Source organism: Jaculus jaculus, chromosome 7 (assembly GCF_020740685.1).
Source record: "Jaculus jaculus isolate mJacJac1 chromosome 7, mJacJac1.mat.Y.cur, whole genome shotgun sequence".
Lineage (NCBI taxonomy): Eukaryota > Metazoa > Chordata > Mammalia > Rodentia > Dipodidae > Jaculus > Jaculus jaculus.
In genome coordinates this window covers 118,921,178-118,942,607 of record NC_059108.1, presented here as the reverse complement: position 1 = coordinate 118,942,607, position 21,430 = coordinate 118,921,178, and the positions used below count along the sequence as shown (strand labels likewise).

At 45.1% G+C, this 21,430-nt stretch overlaps 1 protein-coding gene across 3 annotated transcripts in view; it reads left to right on the top strand.

Annotated features, from left to right (window-relative positions):
• Positions 1-21,019, top strand: part of Esr2 (estrogen receptor 2) — a 52,498-nt gene extending 31,479 nt beyond the window's left edge. For 2 of the 3 annotated variants that reach the window (XM_045154723.1, XM_045154722.1), the window contains 3 exons: positions 7,650-7,783; positions 18,474-18,654; positions 20,523-21,019. In XM_045154723.1, coding sequence (XP_045010658.1) covers positions 7,650-7,783; positions 18,474-18,654; positions 20,523-20,700 — 493 coding nt within the window. In that variant the 3' untranslated portion in view covers positions 20,701-21,019. The remainder of the gene's footprint in view (positions 1-7,649; positions 7,784-18,473; positions 18,655-20,522) is intronic. The other variant, XM_045154721.1, reaches the window with a different exon arrangement.
• The last annotated feature ends 411 nt before the right edge of the window (positions 21,020-21,430 follow it).

The window sequence follows — 21,430 nt, the reverse complement described above, 5'->3', positions numbered from 1 at the left end:
ATTAACTATGTAGTCTCAGGGTGGCCTCGAACTCACAGCAATCTTCCTACCTCTGCCTCCTGAGTGCTGGGATTAGAGGTGTGCACCACCACGCCCGGCTGAACAGATTTTTTTTTTTTGGAATGCCCACTGGTATTTATTTTTGTTGTTGTTGCTGTTCCTAATGTTACTTCCAGGGTGATAAGCACAGCTCACTGATAGCGTTCTTGGCTAACAAGCATGAGGCTCTGGGCTCAAACCCCAGCACCACAAAAGCAAAACAAAACAAAATTTAAAATTAATTATTTTTAAAATATTATTTATTTATTTGACAGATAGAAAGAGGGGGTGGAGAGGGAAAGAGAATGGGTGTGCCAGGGCCTCTAGCCACTGCAAACAAACTCCAGACGTGTGTGCCCCCTTGTGCATATGGCTAATGTGGGTCCTGGGGACTAGAATGTGGGTCCTTTGGCTTTGTAGGCAAATGCCTTAACTGCTAAGACATCTCTCCAGCCCAGAATTATTTTTTTTTTAGCACATTACCTTTGTGAGTCTAGAATGCCAAATTAAGAGGTAATACATCTCTTATATAGATAAATGTACTCTTAATCATAAATATAAATATAAATAAGATAAATATACTTTTAATACGTGATGGCACACATCTGTAATTCCAGCACTTGGGAGGCAGAGGTAGGAGGTCAGAAGTTTTAAGGTCAGCTTCAGATTTCAGAGTAGTCTTAGCTATATGAGATACTGTCTCAAAAAAGATACCTTATATATGAAGCCAGGTGTGGTGGCGCACGCCTTTAATCCCAGCACTTGGGAGGCAGAAGTAGGAGGATTGCCATGAGTTCAAGGCCACCCTGAGACTACATAGTGAAATCCAGGTCAGCCTGGGCCAGAGCGAGACCCTACCTTGAAAAACCAAAAAAATAAAAAAGATACCTTACATATGTATACACACACACAACAAAACATATATATATATATATATATATATATATATATATATATATATATATATATATACACACACACACATGCACACACACATACATACATATTCATACATACATACATATGCTTATATAATAGGTATTTTTTTTTAATATTAATTAATTTATTTATTTGAGAGTGACAGACACAGAGCGAAAGACAGATAGAGGGAGAGAGAGAGAGAATGGGCACACCAGGGCTTCCGGCCACTGCAAACGAACTCCAGACGCGTGCGCCCCCTTGTGCATCTGGCTAACGTGGGACCTGGGGAATCGAGCCTCGAACCAGGGTCCTTAGGCTTCACAGGCAAGCGCTTAACCGCTAAGCCATCTCTCCAGCCCAATAGGTATGTTTTTTGAGATGAAATTACACAATTTTAATGAATATTTAATAACTGTAAGGGCTGAAAATGATATATATATATATGTGTGTGTGTATATATATATATATATATATATATATATATATATGTATGTATATGTATATGTATATGTATATGTATAAATAAATATGTATCAACACAAAAACCAGTGCAAGTTTAGGGAAGAAATAGTGTTCCCACCCTTATGTAAAAGTGCAAATTGATGGTGACATGTTCACACTTCGAGTATGGCTGAAGGCATGGAACCCTAGAATCAAGACTCACGCTTCTCACACCCACACTTGCCCCTCACACCACGTTGTTGAAGGAGTTCATCATTCAAAACTCCAGGGATCACACTCCACAAGAGGATTCTGTTAGAAATCTTTTTTTGCAAAGTCAATAACTAATCTTCACATACTTGAAAAATAACTCTCAAGGGATTGTCCTACCAAAGTTTACTCCAGTGGCGTTACAAGTGTATCAGCCGTTGTACAACTTTCAGCGTCCGCTAGACTCATAAATTCACATTAAGGTCTACTGCCAAACTTGAGCAGCTTTCACTCAACAACTCATACATTCCTTGACTTTTTGTGTCCTTAGCATCAAGAGGAAGCTGTTACCAAAGTGGTCAGGTGAAGTTTGGACCTAGGCTGGAGCTATTATGGAGAGTCTACCAGGGTTGGTTGAAGTCATATGATTGTGAATGTTCTTACTGGGTTTCATTAACATTAGTTATTTGTATGCTGAGTATAGATTTTTTACTCCTAAATTTTTTTAAAAAATATTTTATTTACTTTTTTTGCAAGGAGAGAGAGAGAGAAAGGGAGAGGGAGAAGGAGAAAATGGGCCCACCAGGGCCTCTAGCTACTGCAAATAAACTCCAGATTCATGTGCCACTTTGCATAGCTCGTTTACGTGGATACTGGGGAATTGAACCTGGAGTTGTTAGGCTCTGGAGGCAAGCCCCTTAACTGCTGAGCCATCTCTCCAGCTCCTTCACTCCTAACTTTGTTTTGTTTTGCTTTTCAAGGTAGGGTCTCGCTCGAGCTCAGGTTGACTGGAATTTACTATGTCGTCTCAGGGTGGCCTCGAACTCTTAGCAATCCTCCTACCTCTGCCTCCCAAGTGCTGGTATTAAAAGTGTGCGCCACCACGCCCAGCTACTCTTAAATTTTAATTTAGTTTTTGTACCATATGTCATATGCTAAGCCTTACATTTGTCCCTTTACCTTACGTCCTGTTTGATTGCCACATATATGGAGTTAAACTTGTTTATAAACCAGAAGACATAATTAGCCATTGCAAAAGTCTATCCTATTCACTGAACATTTTATGATGGTATCAGATGGGAGATCATATATATGAGTGATTGGTGGGGCTGGGAGATGGATGGATAGGTAAGAGCTCTTCCTGCACAAGCATGAGGCCCTAGGGGGACCTGAGACTGCCAGAGTTTGATTCCTCAGCACCCGAGTAAACAGCGGGGCATGAGATGCAAGTCTGGAACTCCAGTTCTGTGGGGAGCAGAGGCCAGAGGACTTGTGAAAACTGCGGGCTCTAGAATCAGAGAGAGAGACTGTTTCAAAGTAACACATGATGATTGATGGAGGAGGACCCCAACAATCTCTTCTAGCCTTCATGTGGGCACACACAAGATGTGTATCTGCGTGTGTGCACACACACACACATACACATCACATCACACATGTTATGCACATGCACAAAAGGAGAGATAATAAAGTAATAGGTTATCCCATGTATAATTTCTAATTTAATTTTTTAAAAATATTTTATTTATTTATTAGGGAGAAAAAGACAGACAGAAAAGAGAGAATGGGCACGCCAGGCCCTCTAGCTGCTATAAATAAATTCCAGATGCATGTGACACCTTGTATATCAGGTGGACCAAGTGTGCACAAAAGTATCACAGTTCTCTCTCTCTCTCTCTCTCTTTTTAAAATTTATTTATTTATTTATTTATTTGAGAGTGACAGACACAGAGAGAAAGACAGATAGAGGGAGAGAGAGAGAATGGGCGCGCCAGGGCTTCCAGCCTCTGCAAACGAACTCCAGACGCGTGCGCCCCCTTGTGCATCTGGCTAACGTGGGACCTGGGGAATCAAGCCTCGAACCAGGTCCTTAGGCTTCACAGGCAAGCGCTTAACCGCTAAGCCATCTCTCCAGCCCTCTCTCTCTTTTTTTTTTTTTTTTTTTTTGGCTTTTCAAGGTATGGTCTTGCTCTAGCCCAGAATGGCCTGGAATTCACTATGTAGTCTCAGGATGGCCTCAAACTCATGGAGATCCACCTACTTCTGCCTCCCAAGTGCTGGGATTAAAGGCGTGCGCCCCCATGCCCAGCTGGCTGAGTCTTCTTACACTTTGGGGGACGCGTGTGTTTTGTGCATATGCACACATGTGCATAACCCACCTTTGACTTTTAACTTTACAGAATAAAGTGTCAAAATATTAAGCCATTAATGAATGCCAGTAATTCCAACACTGGGGAGGTGGAGATCAGAGGATCACAACTCTGAGAGCTACATAACTGAAAAAAAAAAAAAAAACTAGCCAAGCAAACAAACAAAATATCGGTGCAAGAGTTAGTGGGATTTGCCCCCTATGTGGTATCATTTTTAATTAATTAACTAATTTGTAAGCAGAGAGAGAAGAGATACAGACAAAGAGAATGGATATACCAGGGCCTCCAGCTGCTGCAAATGAACTCCAGATGCATGTGCCACTTTATGAATCTGGCTTTACATGGGTACTGGGGAACTGAACCAAGGTTGTTAGGCTTTGTAGACAAGTGCCTTAACCGCTAAGCTATCTCTCCATCCCCCTATGTGGTATGTTTTTTTAATTTAAAAAATATTTAATTTATTTATTTGAGAGAGAGAAAGAGAGAAAAAAGTGGGTGCACCGGGACCTTCAGCCACTGCAGACTGTAGATGCATGTTCCACTTTGTACATCTGGTTTATGTGGGTACTGGGGAATCAAGCCCGGGTCCTTAGGCTTCGCAAGCAAGGGCCTTAACCAGTAAGCAATCTCTCCAGCCACCTTTGTGATTTAAAAACAAAAATATTTTATGCTGGGCATAGTGGCACACACCTTTCATTCCAGCACTCAGGAGGCAGAGGTAGGTGGATTACCATGAGTTCAAGGCCACTGAATTCTAGGTCAGACTGGGCTAGAGCAAGACCCTACCTTGAAAAACCAAACACACACACACACACACACACACACACACACACACACACACACACACGTATGTACTGGGGAGTCAAACCTGGGTCCTTAGACTTCTTGGGCAAATGCCTTAACTGCTGACCCATCTTTCCACTGCTCACCCCCCACCCCCTGTGTGCTATTTTAAGATGATCTTTTCTGGGCACCACATGTCCAGTGATTGAGCTCAGGCAGAGTGACTAGATGATCTGCATGAAGAGCATTCAGGGGCTGTGTATACTTGCTATGTTCAGGGCTTCTGTTGTCCTTAATGGAACCCAGAGCTGAGGAGGGGTGAAGACAGAGTGTCAGGATTAAGGGTTCTGTATAGTTCTTCAACGTAGTCTTTTCTTGTGAGTGACTTCTAGGAGCATTGGTGTTTTGTCACTTAGCCCGTGCACTTGCAGAAGGATGCGGGTGTTTGTAGAAGCCACCCTGTTGATTGGCTAACACAGGCAGTTTGCACACATGCAGTTCTGTGGGGTTGAGTCTGTGGGGTGCCAACAGTGTGGGATGCAGGATCCTGGTGAGTTGCTGTCTTAGTTAAACACTTAGGTGAGCTTGCCCAGGATTGGTGGTGCCCTGTGGTATCAGTTTTTTGAATTCTAGCAATGTTCTCCCCTTCCCCTCACAATACCATGGTCATGAGGAACAGTTTGGCTTGGGGTTGGGAGGAGGAGAAGGGGAGCAGCCAGTTCTCCCAGGACCTTGAGCTTCATTCAGGAACAGGCATGAGACCCAAAGCAAAACCCACAGAAACCCTGTTACTGTAGATGTCCTTCATGGTGTGGGGCTGCAGCTTTCAGGAGCCATGAGGATTTTAAAAATATTTATTTATTTATTTATTTATTTATTTATTTAGGAGAGAGAAAGAGGGAGAGGGAGAGAGAGAGAGAGAGAAGGAGGATTTTGTGGCAAAATTATCAAGGACCGCCAGTAGCTCTGCAACAGGCCATTTTGACAGCAGGGAGTTAGAATCATGTGTGTCTGGCTAATGTGAATAGAAACAGGTATGTTCAGGATGAAGGATAATAATTTGCCCCCGGGCTGGTGAGGTGGCTTAGTGGTTAAGCGCTTGCCTGTGAAGCCTAAGGACCCTGGTTCGAGGCTTGATTCCCCAGGACCCACGTTAGCCAGATGCACAAGGGGGCGCATGCATCTGGAGTTTGTTTGCAGTGGCTGGAAGCCCTGGCGTGCCCATTCTCTCTCTCTCTGCCTCTTTGTCTCTGTCTGTAGCTCTCAAATAAATAAATAAATAAAAATAAACAAAAATTTAAAAAAATAATAATTTGTCCCCAAAGTACATTTAAAAATTCATTTCTAAGTCGGGCATGGTGGCGCACGTCTTTGATCCCAGCACTTGGGCAGCAGAGGTAGGAGGATCACGGTGAGTTCGAGGCCACCCTGAGATTATATAGTGAATTCCAGGTCAGCCTGGGCTAAAGTGAGACCCTACCTCAAGAAATACATCATTTCTATAAGGAATGCTTAAAAGAATGTTGACTATATAGTCAAAATACGTCTACAACCTTTGCTTAATAGTCTTTCTGAGTTGGGTGTGGTGGTGCATGCCTTTAGTCTCAGCACTCAGGGGGCTTAGGTAGGAAGACCGCTGCGAGTTTGAGGCTGCCCTGAGACTACATAATGAGACCCTACCTTGAAAGAAATAGTCTTTAGGAACTGGAGGGGGATGGCTCCATGGTAAGAGCAGTTGCCTCAAGCATGCAGGCTTGAGATCTCCTGAGTTTCATTCTCCAGGGCCATGGAAACAGCTGGGCATGGCCAAGCAGTCTGTAACCCCAGACCTGTGGGGAGCGGAGAGCAGAGTCACTGGGGCGGAGGAAAACCACAGCTCCAGGTTTAGAGAGAGACTCCAGCTTACGGAACTACACAGAAGAGCAATAGTGGAAAGACACAGTGTTCTCTATGCACACACAGGCATTTGCACATACATGAGATATACCACAAACACACACCACCACCACCACCATCACAGTAAACACTGCCCATGCAAAAAAAAAAAAAAGAAAAAAGAAAAAACATCAGGCCCAGTGTGGAGAACACTCCTTTAATGCCAGCACTTTGGAAGTAAATGCAGGAAGATCAGGAGTTCAAGGTCAGTTGTCGCTACAATTCTCTAGTTCAAAGCTAGCCTCGGTTACCTAATGACACCCTGTGTTAACACCCCAACAAACAACAACAAAAATTTCATCAAAGTAAAGATTTCCCACGGCTTTACTTTCATCTTCTTCCTCTGACTCTAATCCAACTTCGATTGTGGTTTCTCTCTCTGTCATATTCTGCTTTCAAATGACATTTAAATGTCTTTTGGTCCCTATACCAGTTCCTAAACGACCACCAGAAAATGAGAATTAAGCACTACAATAAAGGGTTGTTTTTCTTGGGACAGTTGCTCCTGTAACACTGTTTTCCTCGTCAACTTCCTGATAAGGCAAGGACCCTCCCTCTCACAGGTCAGCCAGCTGGGGCTGCTTGACTATAATGGCTTAAGACGGAAAATAATCAATAGGAGCAGCGTTCCTTTAAGAGATCGTTTGGTAGGAGGAATAACGAAGCCCAAATGCACTTTTTTTTTTATTAGTTATGTATATAGTGCATATACAGCCATGATGGTATGTACCATCGTTAGCCTTCCCCCATGAGGATTGTGGGTGTTGTATTGTGGGGGTGGCCATCAGTTTTGGGGGAGAGGCAATGTCTCTGTCCAATGCATACTTTAAAAAAGTATTCCTCCAGATGCTCGCCTTAAGAATTTATAAGAAATGTCTTTTTAAAAAACAAAAATTCCTTTTTTTTTTTTTGACATCAAGGATTGAATCCAGGAGCCCACATAGGCTGGGCAAATGCTCTACCACTGAGCCCACACCTGGCACACCTTGCCTTCCCTAGGTGAAGGTTTTTCTAGTGAATTCACATTGCTAGCTGTGGTCTCACTAACCCCTTATTGCAATTGAAGACTATACGAGAGGGAATTTGAGATGAAATAGAAAATATTCCTTTTTGCTTTTGATGGTTGCCTAATGCTGTGTGTTCCTTAAATTCCCAAATGAACTTTTGTAGGGATGAGGGGAAATGCGTAGAAGGAATTCTGGAAATCTTTGACATGCTCCTGGCAACAACTTCAAGGTTTCGTGAGTTAAAACTCCAGCACAAGGAGTATCTGTGTGTCAAGGCCATGATCCTTCTCAACTCCAGTAAGTAACCACGCAGCGGGGCTGTGTTTGCTTGGGGAGAGAGACTCTTTGTAGACCTGGCGCGGTGTTGTTAAGAAGTGTGTTGAACTATTGAATTATTATTCAAAAAGAGGATAATGGCTTCCTTTCTGATGTCTCAATTTTATTTTTGTAGGGTTTAAACTGTAGTTAAGGATGTTTGGTGACTGGAGTGATTGGGTGGTCTGCTGGCAGTCAGGCTAAAAAGTGGCTGTCAGAGCCAGGCGCATGCCTTTAATACCGGCACTCAGGAGGCAGAAGTAGGAGGATCGCTGTGAGTTCAAAGCCAGTCTGAGACTACATAGTGAATTCCAAGTCAGCCTGGGCTAGAGTGAAATCCTACCATGAAAAACAAAACAAAACAAAACCCCACAAAACAAAAAAGGGCTCAGGCTATTTTCTGGAAAAGATTAAAAAACAAAACAAAACAACTTTAAAGTATCTATCCTTCAGGCTTTTAAAACTTTTTTTTGTTCACTTTTTGTTTATTTGAGAGTGACAGAGAGAAAGACAGAGAGAGAGAAGGAGAAATTGGGTGCCCCAGGGCCTCCAGCCACTGCAAATGAACTCCAGATGAGTGCACCCCCTTGTGCATCTGGCTAACGTAGGTCCTGAAAAATAGAGCCTTGAACCGGGGTCCTTAGGCTTCACAGGCAAGCGCTTAACCGCTAAGTCATTTCTCCAGCCCATCCTTCAGGCTTTTAAAAACCCATGCACAGACATTTTGCATGATTCACCTATATCTGTTATATTTTAGGTTGTCCTTACAAATTCATTTGTTAGTTTGTTCAGTAAAGACACTCAGGATAGCCATGCCCTCAAACATGTTAGCGTGTAGGGAGGGCAGCTGGAGAATAAAGCCTGAAAAGCCATGTTCTCCGTGCTGTGCTGAAGGAAGTGTGCACAGACCACCGCGGGGGAGCAGAGGTGCGGGAGAGGCGCTGGGTGAGTTTTCAAAGAGGGACAGAGGCGGCGGTGGGGGGGCTGCGGTAGTGGAGCAGCGTGCAGACAGGGAGTGCCTTGTTCAGGTGCGTGTTAGCGCCAGAGGGCACCTGCTCCCCCGTGGAGGACTGAGTGGAGATGGGAGAGACTGAACAAGGGTCCTGTTAGGATGATGGGACCTGAACAAATTTGGCGTGGTGGTATCAGGGACATCAGGTGAACTTCAGGGCACATGAGGACATTGGCAGAGATGGGTAGACAATTCGACTCTGCTGGTTTTTCTTACATAAGCAATACCTGACAATTGGGAGCATTTAAACAGAGGAAAATCATTCATGGATGCTAATAAAAAAAACCATCAAGAAAGACAGTCACTGGGTTGGGGAGATGGCTTAGTGGTCAAAGCGCTTGCCTGTGAAGCCTAAGGACACAGGTTCGATACCCCAGTATCCATGTAATCCAGATGCCCATGGTGGTGCATGTTTTTGGAGTTTGTTTGCAGAGGCTGGAAGCTCTGGTGCACCCATATTCTCTCTCTCTCTCTCACTCTGCCTCTTTCTGTCTCATATAAATTTTTTTTTTTTAAAAAAGAATGAGAGTCACTGATTCAGCTGGACTAGCTAGTCAGCAGCCCTAAGGCCCCGCAGTGTCCACTTTCCCAGCTCTGGAATTACAGGCGTGCACTGTCACATGGGCACTGGGGACTGAACTAAGTCCCCACACTTGTGTGGCAAGGACTGTATCCATTGAGCCACCTCCCCAGCCCCTGTTGCCATTCACCTTTTACAAAGCAGTGAAAGGGCCTGCTCGCATCGGTGATTCGGACAATGTATCCACAGGAAATGTCTGGACATTTCCAACCTGCCTGCCGATGGTGGCCACACATGGGTGTTGCTGCTTTTCTCTTATTAAAGGGGGGTTTTCTTGAAAAGTGCAGTCGCAGCTCATCAGTGGAGGCCATCACATGTCAGCTGACGAAGCTCATCTTAGTTTTAGAACCCGGTCTGTGTCTCCGGGTGCTCCTTGGAAAGCAGTTTGTTGTCATCACACTTTGCAGTAGAAAGCCTTCTGTTTGGCAAAGCTCTTCATAGCCATTTGGGCCTCTGAGACGTGATGTCGTGTGGTCAGAGCTAAAAGCAGCATCTGTACAAATGGGAACGACAAGGCTCCAGCCTTACTCCAGTACGGCTGATAAAACAGCTGGAGGCCTACGGAAGGGGAGAGGGCATGTGACCTAATGACCACTTGTGCCAGGAAGTGATTAAATTTTGTTTAAGGTGAATGCAAATTTAAAAACATCTTTACAGGGCTGGAGAGGCAGCGGTTAAGGCTCTTGCATCTTGTGCATCTGGCTTATGTGGGTTCTGGGGAGTTGAACCTGGGTCCTTAGGCTTTGCAGGCAAGTGCCTTAACCGCTAAGCTTCTCTCCAGGCCCCTTATGTTGGATTTTAAGAATTTGCAAGTAAAGGCCTTTTTTCTTCTGGATTATTTGTAGCAATTAATTTTAGAACAAAATTTAAAAATCGAAAAAAAAAAAATAAAAGAGGTCTGGGGATATAGTTCACTGGTAGATTACTTGACTCAGCCCTGGATTCAATCCCCAGTACCACCACAATTAAATAAACAAACAAAACCTTGACAGAGGGCATGTGCCAGATGCACAAAGTGGTGAATGCATCCTGAATTCTTTAGAAGTGGCAATAGGCCTTGGCATGCTCATTTGGTCTTTCTCCCTGCTTGCAAATAAATAAATCTAAACGTTTAAAAAATCTGACAGAACTCATAAAATGAACATTGGACAAACACATAGGACTGTGATCTTCCAGAGAGACTTTGTTCAGTTTGCTGTCTGTGGTCAGTTTCTAGGTTGCAATGCAAGGAAAGGTATGTTAGTCTGGTTTCTACAGAGAAACAAGATGTGATGTATGAAGAGATAGATACTGAGTGTGTATATATGTGTGTGTGTGTGTGTGTGTGTGTGTGTGTGTGTGTGTAGGGTTATTAGGAAGAGTGCATCAAGCAGTTATGGCAAGGTCCCGTCACATGCCATCTACACGCTGGAGACCCAGAGAAGCCTGAGTCAGTGAAAGTCTGAAAGCCTAAAAATCACAGGAGTTGACGGTGCAATTCTCAATCCAAGGCACAAGGCCTAAGCAATGAGACATCTGGTACAGGTCCCAAGAACCTGAAGAACAGGAGAAGATGGGTGTCCCAGGCCCAGGAGATGGAGACAAAGAGGGAGAAGGTAGGGGAGAATATGCCTTTCCGTCTTATCTGGGCTCTCTGCCCTCTGGATGGCATCTGCCCTCCTTCCTTGCTCAGCCCACTGATTCAACACCAGCCTCTTGCACAAACATGCTCACAGATATACCCAACAATACTACTTACCTAGCTGGCTCTAGGCATCCCTTACTTGGGTTAAATCGACTCCTAGAATCAGCCATCACGAGGGCTAATCCGAGCAGAAATCAGCTGGTGCCCCAGAACTGAGACAGGAACATGAATGAGGACAGCCAAGGTGTCTAGGATTGAATGGGGGCAAAGGGCTACGCATGAGATCTTGCTGGTGGCCTCTCTTGGAGGCTTGGGTTGAGCACAGATCTGCTTGTGGCCACAAGGATATCAAGTGAGGGCACGGAACGAACCCCCAGAATAGAATGGCTACGCTTCACACAGGTTGAAGGACACAGCCAGGGGGAAAAACATTGAAATACCCTGGAGATTTGGGCACAGTACTCAGAAAGCCGTTCCTGTGGTAATGAGGCCTTTGCATGCTAAGCCACACCCAAGTGACTGAATGATGGCCCTAATCACCATCTCCACGCTTAGAAACAAATTGATAAAATATGTGAAATGCATACTAAAAAACTGCGAGAATATTGCTGAAGGAAATAAGTAAATCTTAAATAAATGGATAGCTATGTTAATGGAGCAGAAGATTCAGTATTGTCAAAATGATTTTCAGATTCCACACCATCCCAGCAGATTTTTTTTTTTTCTTGTAAAAATCGAATAGCTGGGCTGGAGAGATGGCTTAGCGGTTAAGTGCTTGTCTATGAAGCCTAAGGACCCTGGTTCGAGGCTCGTTTCCCCAGGACCCACATTAGCCGGATGCACAAGGGGGCGCACACATCTGGAGTTCGTTTGCAGTGGCTGGAGGACCTGGCGTGCCCATTCTTTCTCTCTCTTTTTCTCTCTCTCTACCTCTTTCTCTCTCTGTCACTTTCAAATAAATAAGTAAAAATAAAAACAAAAAAAATTTAAAAATCGAATAGCTGATTCTTTTTTGTTTTTTTTAAGTAGAAACTTTGTATGGATGCATCATATGTTGGTATCATTTCCCTCCTCCCTCCCCCATTCTACTGAGGGTCCTCCTTAGTGGCATTGTCCAGAAGAGTCAAAACAACTTTGAAAAAGAACACACATTTAGAGGACTTAATACTGCTTTACTTCAAGTCTCATAATGAAGCTGGAGTCATCAGAACAATGTGGTGTTAATATCAAGCTAGACAGAGAGATGGATCAGAGTCCAGAAACAGTACGGATGAATCTTAAAATAATGGTGCTAAATGAAAGAAACCAGTCACAAAAGCAGACATAATATATTATTTATTTTTTAATTAGTTAATTTTATGAGAGAGAGAGAGAGAGAGAGAGAGAGAATGGGTATTTCAGGGCCTCTAGCCACTCTAGAAACATGCGTCACTTTGTGCAGATTTTTTTTACATGGGTCCTGGGGAAGCAAACCACGATCCTTAGATTTTGTAGGCAAGTGCCTTAACCATTGAGCAATCTTTCCAGCTCTATCATTTATTTATCTATATTTTAAGGTATATAGAGACTTCATTAGATTAAGAGAAGGAAAGAGGAAGGAGTACAGAGAGATCCCAGCACAAGGGAGGCAAGAGGGGGGTGAATCCCCCCTATCATTTATTTTAAAATTTTACAAAAGGCAAGCTCAACTAGAGAAACAAAAGATCAGTTATTGCCTAGGAATGGGATGGGAGAATGGGGAGGCGGGAGGAATAGATTTAAGAGGGACACAAGGACCTCAGGGGTGATGAGTGTGCCCATCATCTTGATTGTGGTGATGGTTTCACTGGTGTACAGTATGTTGAGACATGACAAAGTGTACACATTAAGTATATGCAGGTTATTGTATGCCACTTGTCTGAGGTTCTCTCTGCAGAGCTTGGCCTCCGTGTTCCTGCATGAATGCAGTGCAGAGGTTGGGGGATGCCATTCAGTCAGGGCAGCATGCCAGGTGGCCAGATCCTAATTTTTGAAAGTTTTATGTTTTAAATAACTGGGTATTTGGGATTGTGTATCTGTATGAATGAGTACAGTATGGGTCGGAAATAAGTCATATCATCCAGTGGAATTTCAACTCTCAGTTGCTGACACAATGATGTCAAAACACTAAGGATACCAACATGAAAACAAGATGTAGTGCCTCTGGTTTGGGCTGGGGGCACACACTTAAGTCAAGCTCTGCTCCTTGCTGGGCTTTCTCCGGGGAGGCAGGGCAGGGCCAGCACTCTAACTGTGTCTCTTCCTCTGCACACAAACAGCATGTGCGGGGGAACTGTACGATAGTCAGCCTCTGATATGTCCTTGAAATGCAGAGGCAACAACAGGAAATGATATATTCAATAACCTGTTCGAACATTTCTTTCTTTCTTTAAAAAAAAAAAAAACTTAAAAAAGTATATATATTTTATTTATTTGAGAGAGAGAGAAAATGGGCATGCTGGGGCCTCCAGCCACTGCAAACGAACTCCAGATACATGTACCACCTTATACATCTGGCTTAGGTGGGTCCTGGAGAATCGATCTGGGATCCTTTGGCTTTGCAGGCAAACGCCTTAACCGCTAAGCTCTCCAGCCCTCTTTTTTTTTTTTTTTTGAGACAGAATTTCATTTAGCTGAGGATGACCTTGAATTTCTTATCCTCCTGGCTCCTATCTCCAGCGTGCTGACTGGGATTATAAGGCCGCCCTACCATCCTTAGTTTATGTGGTGCTGGAATCCTATGCAAGACCTGTGCTTGCTTGACAAGCATTCTACCAACTAAGTGACAGCCCCAGCCCAAATGTTAGTGTTATATAAATTCCTGAGCACAGCTAGGCATGTTTCTCCCTAGCCCACCTGACATGCGGAGACAAGGGGAGGAGAGTGTGTCCTTGACTTTTCTGTCTTTAGTATCTGAGGCACGGTGCCAAGAGTGTCTTGTTTTTACTAGATCTCTGTTGTTTCCTGAAAAGTAATTTCATTTTGTTCTACAATAATCCCCAAATGTTTCTATTCTTTTTTTTTTTGTTGTTGTTGTTGTTTGTTTGAGGTAGGGTCTCACTCTAGCTCAGGCTGACCTGGGATTCACTATATAGCCTCAGGGTGGCCTTGAACTCGTGCTGATCCTCCTACCTCTGCCTCCCGAGTGCTGGGATTAAAGGCATGTTTCTATTCTTTAGAGGTAGGGGAGCATTAATTTTTGTTGCTTCCTGTGCATCTGGCTGACCGGCTTTGTGTCTTATCCTTTGCCCCTACTGAGGTCTGTCAGGTAGCAAGCAGTCTGCACCCATGCATTGGGTGATTGGGCAGACAGGTGGATGCCCAAAGTGCAGTACTCCAGACTGGTGAGAGTCAGTAGCAAAGGCATCCCCTTAAAAGTATAAAACTTAGAGGGCTGGAGAGATGGCTCAGCAGTTAAGGTGCTTGCCTGCAAAGCCTAACAACCAGGGTTTGATTCCCCAGTACACACATAAAGCCTGATGCACAAAGTGGTACACACATTTGGAGTTCATTTGCAGTAGCTGTAAGCCTTGGCATGCCCATTCTCCCTCTCTCTTTCCCCTTCCTCTCTCTCCTTCTTTCTCTCTCCCTCCCTCACTTCCTGTTTTTCTCCCTCCCTCCTTGCAAACAAACATATAAATATTTTAAATAAAGTCTAAAGTTTAAGCTGGGTGTGGAAGTGTACATCTATAAACCCAGCACTCTGAAGGCCGAGGAAGGAGAATTGAGGCCAGGGTGAACTATATGGGAAGTTCCAAGCCAGCCTGGGCTCTAGGTTGAGACCTTGTCTCAAAACAAGATAGATCTGCATTTTGGTCACAGGAATGCAAAGCTTTCCTTGCTGTTCACTGGGAGAAGAGCCTCCTAAAACCACCCATTTGCTTAGGATGGCATCACACAGGCCCGAGTCAGAAGTCCAGGTCAAGTTGGTCCCCCTTGGGGAAAGTGGGCTTGCTTAATGGTTAGACTCATGATCTCAGCTTCCTTTTGTCCAAACAATGACTCGGGGCTCTCTGTGTTCAGGTACATTCAAGGGCCGTGTGTGTGTGTGTGTGTGTGTGTGTGTGTGTGTGTGTGTGTGTGGTCTTGTTCCCTCTGTATCAGGAGGGCAGAGCATTGCTGTGGATGGTGATGGGGTCCGGAAACATGCAAAAGTCACTGTGGAGGAAGAAGTGAACAGGAGGCCTGGGACAGCAGCTACAGGGCTATTAGATCTGAGGGATATTTTATTTATGTATTTATTGAGATACTGGGGGCTTGAATCCTGAGCCTTGTCCATGATAGGCTCTCTAGCGCTGGGTTCCATCCCTGTCCCTTGGGATTTTTGTTTGTTTGTTCGTTTTGAGGTAGGGTCTCGCTGTAGCCCAGGTTGACCTAGAATTCATTCTGTTGTTTCTGGCTGGCCTCAAACTCATGACGCTTTTCCTACCTCTGCCTCCCTAGTGCTAGGATTAAAAGTGTGTGCCAGCATGCCCGGCTTGGACTTTTTTTTTTTAATTTAAGAATCATTATTTAATTTATTTTTATTTGTTGGAGAGCGAGGCAGATAAAGTGGATATGCATGGGCCTCCAGCCTTTGCAAATGAACTTCAGATGCATGCACCACCTTGTGCATCTGGTTTATATGGGTTCTGGGGAATTGAACCTGAGTCCTTAGGCTTTGCAGGCAAGTGCTTTAACTGCTAAGCCATCTCTCCAGTCTGGGATTTTTTTTTTTTTTTGAAATAGCATCGTATCATGACTCTGGGCTGGAGAGATAGCTAAGCAATAGCTTGCAAAGGTTGCAAGGCCCTACCACCCATGTAAATCCAGATGTACAAAGTATTGTATGCATCTGGAGTTTGTTTTCAGTGGAAAGAGGCCCTGGCATGCCTCTCTCTTCCTCTGTGCTTGCAAATTAATAAAGAAATGAATGAATAAGTAACCTTAAAAAATCCCACAACCAGCCGGGCGTGGTGGCTCACGCCTTTAATTCCAGCACTCGGGAGGCAGAGGTAGGAGGATCGCTGAGAGTTCGAGGCCACCCTGAGACTACATAGTGAATTCCAGGTCAGCCTGAGCCAGAGTGAGACCTTAACTCGAAAAAACAAAAAAAAACAAAAACAAAACAAAACAAAAAAACCCCACAACCCTTACCTCAAAGGGAATAAAAGTTAGTTTATATTAGCCAAGTATGACTGACCATAGACTTGGAACACAGATTCAGGTTGCCCAGACTAACATACTTCAATGTGGAAGTGGGTTCATGGATTTTCTGTAGTTGTACAGAGCAAAAGAGAGTCATAAGTCAAGGCATTTAGCAGGTACATTGGTGAGAACACAAGGTGGATAATTTCTGGTAAAGTGGAGAAAAGTCTGCTATAGGTTTCAGATTCTATCTGATGATACCTTTTTTTGTGTGTGTATTTGTGGAAGCTAGTGTTGCATTGGGAATACATTCCAAAGAGTTTATCTGATAGTCACAGGATGTTAGGACCGATATGGAAGGTAGCTGTGATTGTTAAAGAGACTAATGATTGCCCAGATAAGTTTGGCTCTGAATGAAACGTCTCATTTTGCAATAGCCATAAAATTCTAACCAGTCAGCTTGTGGAATCTTCAACATAGATATGCTCTCCCTCAATCCCCACACCCAGGCCTGGGAATTTCCATTCACAGTCCCCCTGTGTAGTCCAGGCTGGCCTTGAACTTGTGATCCTGTGGTCTCTGCCTCCCAGGTGAGAGGTAGGTGTTTTAAATCTATATCATCAGGCACTCTGGAAGGCCCCCATGGGATGTGCTTCTGCCTGTCTTTTGCTGTCACTGACTTGAATGAGCTGCTTTAATTGAGCTGAAAATGACAATAACACCTGAAAAAGTAGCAACTGCAAAAACAAATTCTGTGGATGATAACGTGTCAGCCACCCTTCGTTCTCTTACAGTCAGTTCTGCAGCTCCCTTGTTGATCTCACACTTATTTTTTATTCTGACTTGGGAATTGAAATCCTGGATGGAAAGCTTATTGTTTCAGGGAGTTGGGGTTGCAAAGGGGGCGGGGGAGAGGCCTACCTGAGCCTCTCTCTTGTCACTGGGCAACCATTGCGAGCACCTCAGATTCTAGAGTCAGAAAGAAATGCAATCCAGGGCAAGGCAGGGAGGGGAAGAAGCCCACCTCCTGGTTTTAAGACCCGTGGAGCAACGTTCCTGCAGGCTGGAGAGCTAGAAGTAGGGGTGGGGAAAGTAGGTACGACTCTGTCCAAATTGGTGGTCTTCATGCCCAAGCCGGGTGCCCCAAAGGTGAGTTGCTTTGGATCTGGACAGAGGTGGCAGTGGGGCCCTTCTGTGTCTATCCGAGGCGCATGGTACAAATAACTGGGAAGGCAGGGGAGACTTTAGAGTATGGACTGTGAGTTCACCTTTCTTTCTTTCTTTCTTTCTTTCTTTCTTTCTTTCTTTCTTTCTTTCTTTCTTTCTTTCCTTCTTTCTTGTTTGGGCTTTGTTTATTTATTTATTGTTGGATTTTAGAGGCAGGGTCTCACTCTGACCTGGAATTAACTCTGTAGTCTCAGGGTGGCCTTGAACTCATGGCAATCCCCCTACCTCTGCCTTCCGAGTGCTGGGATTAAAGGCATGCGCCACCACGCCCGACTATTTTATTTATTTATTTTTATCTGAGAGAGAAAGAGAAAGAGAAAGAGAGAGAGAGAATGGGCACATCAGGACCTCTAGCCACTGCCAACGAACTCCAGATGCATGCGCCACTTTGTGCATCGGGCTTATGTGGGTACTGGGGAGTTGAACCTGGGTCCTTAGGTTTGACAGGCAAGTGCCTTAACTGCTAAGCCATCTCTCTAGCCCCAAGTTTTATGTTTCTTAAGTGCTGTTCAGGTGGGGAGCCTCCTTAGGACTTAAGTAGACTTGAAAACATTACTGACAATTTTGTAATGAATGTATTATATTTGGATTACAGTTGTTCTCATTATGTTCCCTTGTCCCCTTCCCACTGAACCCCTCTTCTGCTTCCCAATTAGCATAGCCTCTCCTCTTCTCCTTTGATGGTATGTGTGTGTGTCAGAGAGGCGGGGGAGAGGAGAGAACTTTAATTAGGTTTGCTTGCATAAGAGTAGAACCAATCTTACTTTCTGGCATCTCTATGTCTACCTGGTTCAAAGTGACTACATATATCTGCCACTATGGCAAGGCCATAGATCTACCTGGTGGGCACTTTGGAAGGTCGTTTATTTGCCCTGTGTCCAACCAGGCTTCTTTGCTGGCTATGAGGGAACCCCCCCTGCAGGTGTCCACGTGCTTAGGGTTTCAGCACGCATGTGCAAGTCAGGACAGCCCAGGACTCTGGGGTCTTCGCCCTGGGGAATGTGGACATGCTTAACAGTTGGGCACATGATGTCAGCTTCCTTTCCTCTGAGCAGCTGCCTTGGGGTTCTCGTTCTTTCTCCAGGCATGTACCCTTTGGCTACAGCAAGCCAGGAGGCTGAGAGCAGCCGGAAGCTGACTCACCTGCTGAACGCCGTGACGGACGCTCTGGTGTGGGTGATTGCCAAGAGCGGCATCTCATCGCAGCAGCAGTCCATCCGCCTGGCCAACCTGCTGATGCTCCTGTCTCACGTCAGGCACATCAGGTACGGCCCCACGGAACCGAGCCTCTGCCGTGCGGGCGGCGGATGTGCCAGACAGTGTTTCCAAGGAGGAAGTGGGTACCGTAGAACTGTCGACTTTAAAGGGAAATGAGGGCTGGAGAGACAGCTTAGCGGTTAAGGCACTTGCCTGTAAAGCCTAAGGAGCCAGGTTCAATTCCCCAGGACCCACGTAAGCCACATGCACAAGGTGGCACATGCATGTGGAGTTGTTTGCAGTGGCCAGAGGCCTTGGTGTGCCCATTCCCTCTCTCTCTCCCTTTCTCTCTCTCTCTCCCCCCAACAACCAAACAAATAAAAAATATTTTCAAGGGAAATGAACTTTTGAAAGGGGTGTATGCTTCATTAGCTCATCCACCTGGAACGGAAGACTGGCACATGCTGGGCATTGAATGGATGCCATGTGGCACCTCAGAAGTTTCCTCGGCATCCTGTGAGGACTCACCTGGCTGTGGTTGCTAGGGCTTAAAGTTTGTGTCTGGAGTCCCAAAAGGGCCAGTTCCTTCTCCACAGTGAGCGGCACCCTTTTTTTATGCCACACAGAGCTGAGGCCTTGAGGCATTTCATGAAGACTAGTTCTGGCCACCCTTGGGCTGGAGACTTGGGAGTGTCACAAAGTTATCTTTTTCTTTTGCTGTGGATGAGATGTGAGAGAACGTCCCAACAGCAGAGTTGTGGGTGGAGCACGTTCCAGATCTGGATACAATGTTGTATGCGGAGGGGGCGGTGTGCTGTGAGCCCCCTGTGATACTCAGTACGTGCTGTTGCCCAGGATGGTGACCCTGCCCTGGGCTGGAAGAAAGGAGATGAGGATGGAAGGTAATGCTTATGCCAATAAGAAGGTATAGGGACCTCAAGGGTTTAACATGGAGGAATTTTTTTTTTTTTTTTTAAAGATCTCTTCCCATTTCTTCGTTAGTGATCACTTTGCAGAACAGATAGACTTGCTCCTTAGCATTTGCCTGTCTGGCTTTACGTGGGTGCTGGGGAATTGAACCTGGACTGGCAGGCGTACGATCAAGCACCTTTAACTGCTGTGCCATCTCTCCAGCCCAGTCCTTCACATTTGTGAATTCATCTCATTGCTGAAACTTATTCTGAACCCCCAAATCAGTACTTGTGACACTTTTCAAGGTCATGTCCAGAATGGCCAAAAATGTGAGCTGTTTGATGGGCACTTTCTCAGCTGAGGTCGGGTAAGGACAGATGTTTTGCTTTCCAGTTTCAGCTCCACATGGTAAACAAGCATTCCTTACACCATCAAGAGCCAAGTTGTTACAGTTTTGTGCTTTTTATGAGTGGCCCAATTGTTTCGGTGTGGGGCTGAAGTGCTCTCATTGAAAGCTGCTGTGTATTTATAGGAAATAATATATTTTGATAAGATCCACTCATCCATGATTTCAAATGCTGTTGGCTGTGAGTTCAATGTTAACGAATCTACTAGGTGTGAAATAAGAAAAGGTGTTATGTTTGATCGCTTATGAAAATGGTGTGACCAGAGGCTTGGGAGAGCTTGGGTATGAGCTCAGCGTTTGCAGTGACTTTATGGAACATAACTACTGTGTGTATTGAGAACTGATTGTATAGGGGTGTCAGATGCCATGACAAACCATTGTGGGTGGGTGGGGGTCAGACACAGAGGTCAAGAGGATATTGTCTTTGCTCCTGAATATCCATTGCTGGGGAAGCTGGCTATGTGAACTGTAGCTGAGTGGGGTAAGGGAAGTACAGGGAATGTGGTGGTGGCGGCCGGGAGGTGTGGGGTGGCTCTGCGCAGGAGACCCGGGGAACTATTTCAACGGTCCCATGTCTACCTGGAGGGAAGGAGTCTCAGCATGCTTTTGTTCCCATAGTAACAAGGGCATGGAACATCTGCTCAGCATGAAGTGCAGAAATGTGGTCCCGGTGTATGACCTGCTGCTGGAGATGCTGAACGCTCACACGCTCCGAGGGTACAAGTCCGGCTCCGAGTGCAGCTCAGCAGAGGACATTAAGAGCAAAGAGGGCGCCCCGAACCCCCAGGCTCAGTGATGCCCAGCTCTGAGGTGAACCGCCCACAGAGGAGGTCGAAGGTGAAGCCGTGAACTCCAGCAGGTCGGGATGGAGGCCACGTCATCTTCCGCTGAGCCGTCCTTCCTTTGGTTACGGCGGCCGTAGCCATGCGCCCCTTACGTCCCCACTTCCCAGGAGTCAGGGAGGGAGGGTCATAGTTACCCTTGTGCCCAGGGGGGTATCCGAAGGCAGAGCTCCAACTTGTATAGCCTTATAAAGATGTCAGTGCGGCTCTTTTCTTACTTTCCATCTCTCTTTCACCCCCTTGGAAAATATCTTAAAAATATGTTTGGAATGAATGGTGGGAATGTGACTTGGACAGTGTTGCAATTAGATAGGAGAGAGAATGTGACATTCATAGGAAGTGGGCTAATCTTCCTGTATGACCCTAGAATCGACCTTTGAATGCTCTCTTTTGGACCATTTGATTGTAGGATTGAAAACCACAGTGACAATCAACTAATTTCACACACTTCCCTCACAGGCCTGTGAGGAGCCATGTCATGTTATTTCTTATTTGTCCAAGGCCAGCCGGTGGTCAGGCTGGGGTGTGTGCATGCACTCCCTTGCAGAGCTTATTGCTATGTGCAGACCCATCTCTCTCCACCTGCATTCATAGAGCTGTGTATTACTGGTGTGTGTGTGTGTGTCCACATTCAGAGGGAGATTTAAACCTCTCTCCTGGAATTGGATTGGGTCTCTGGAACAC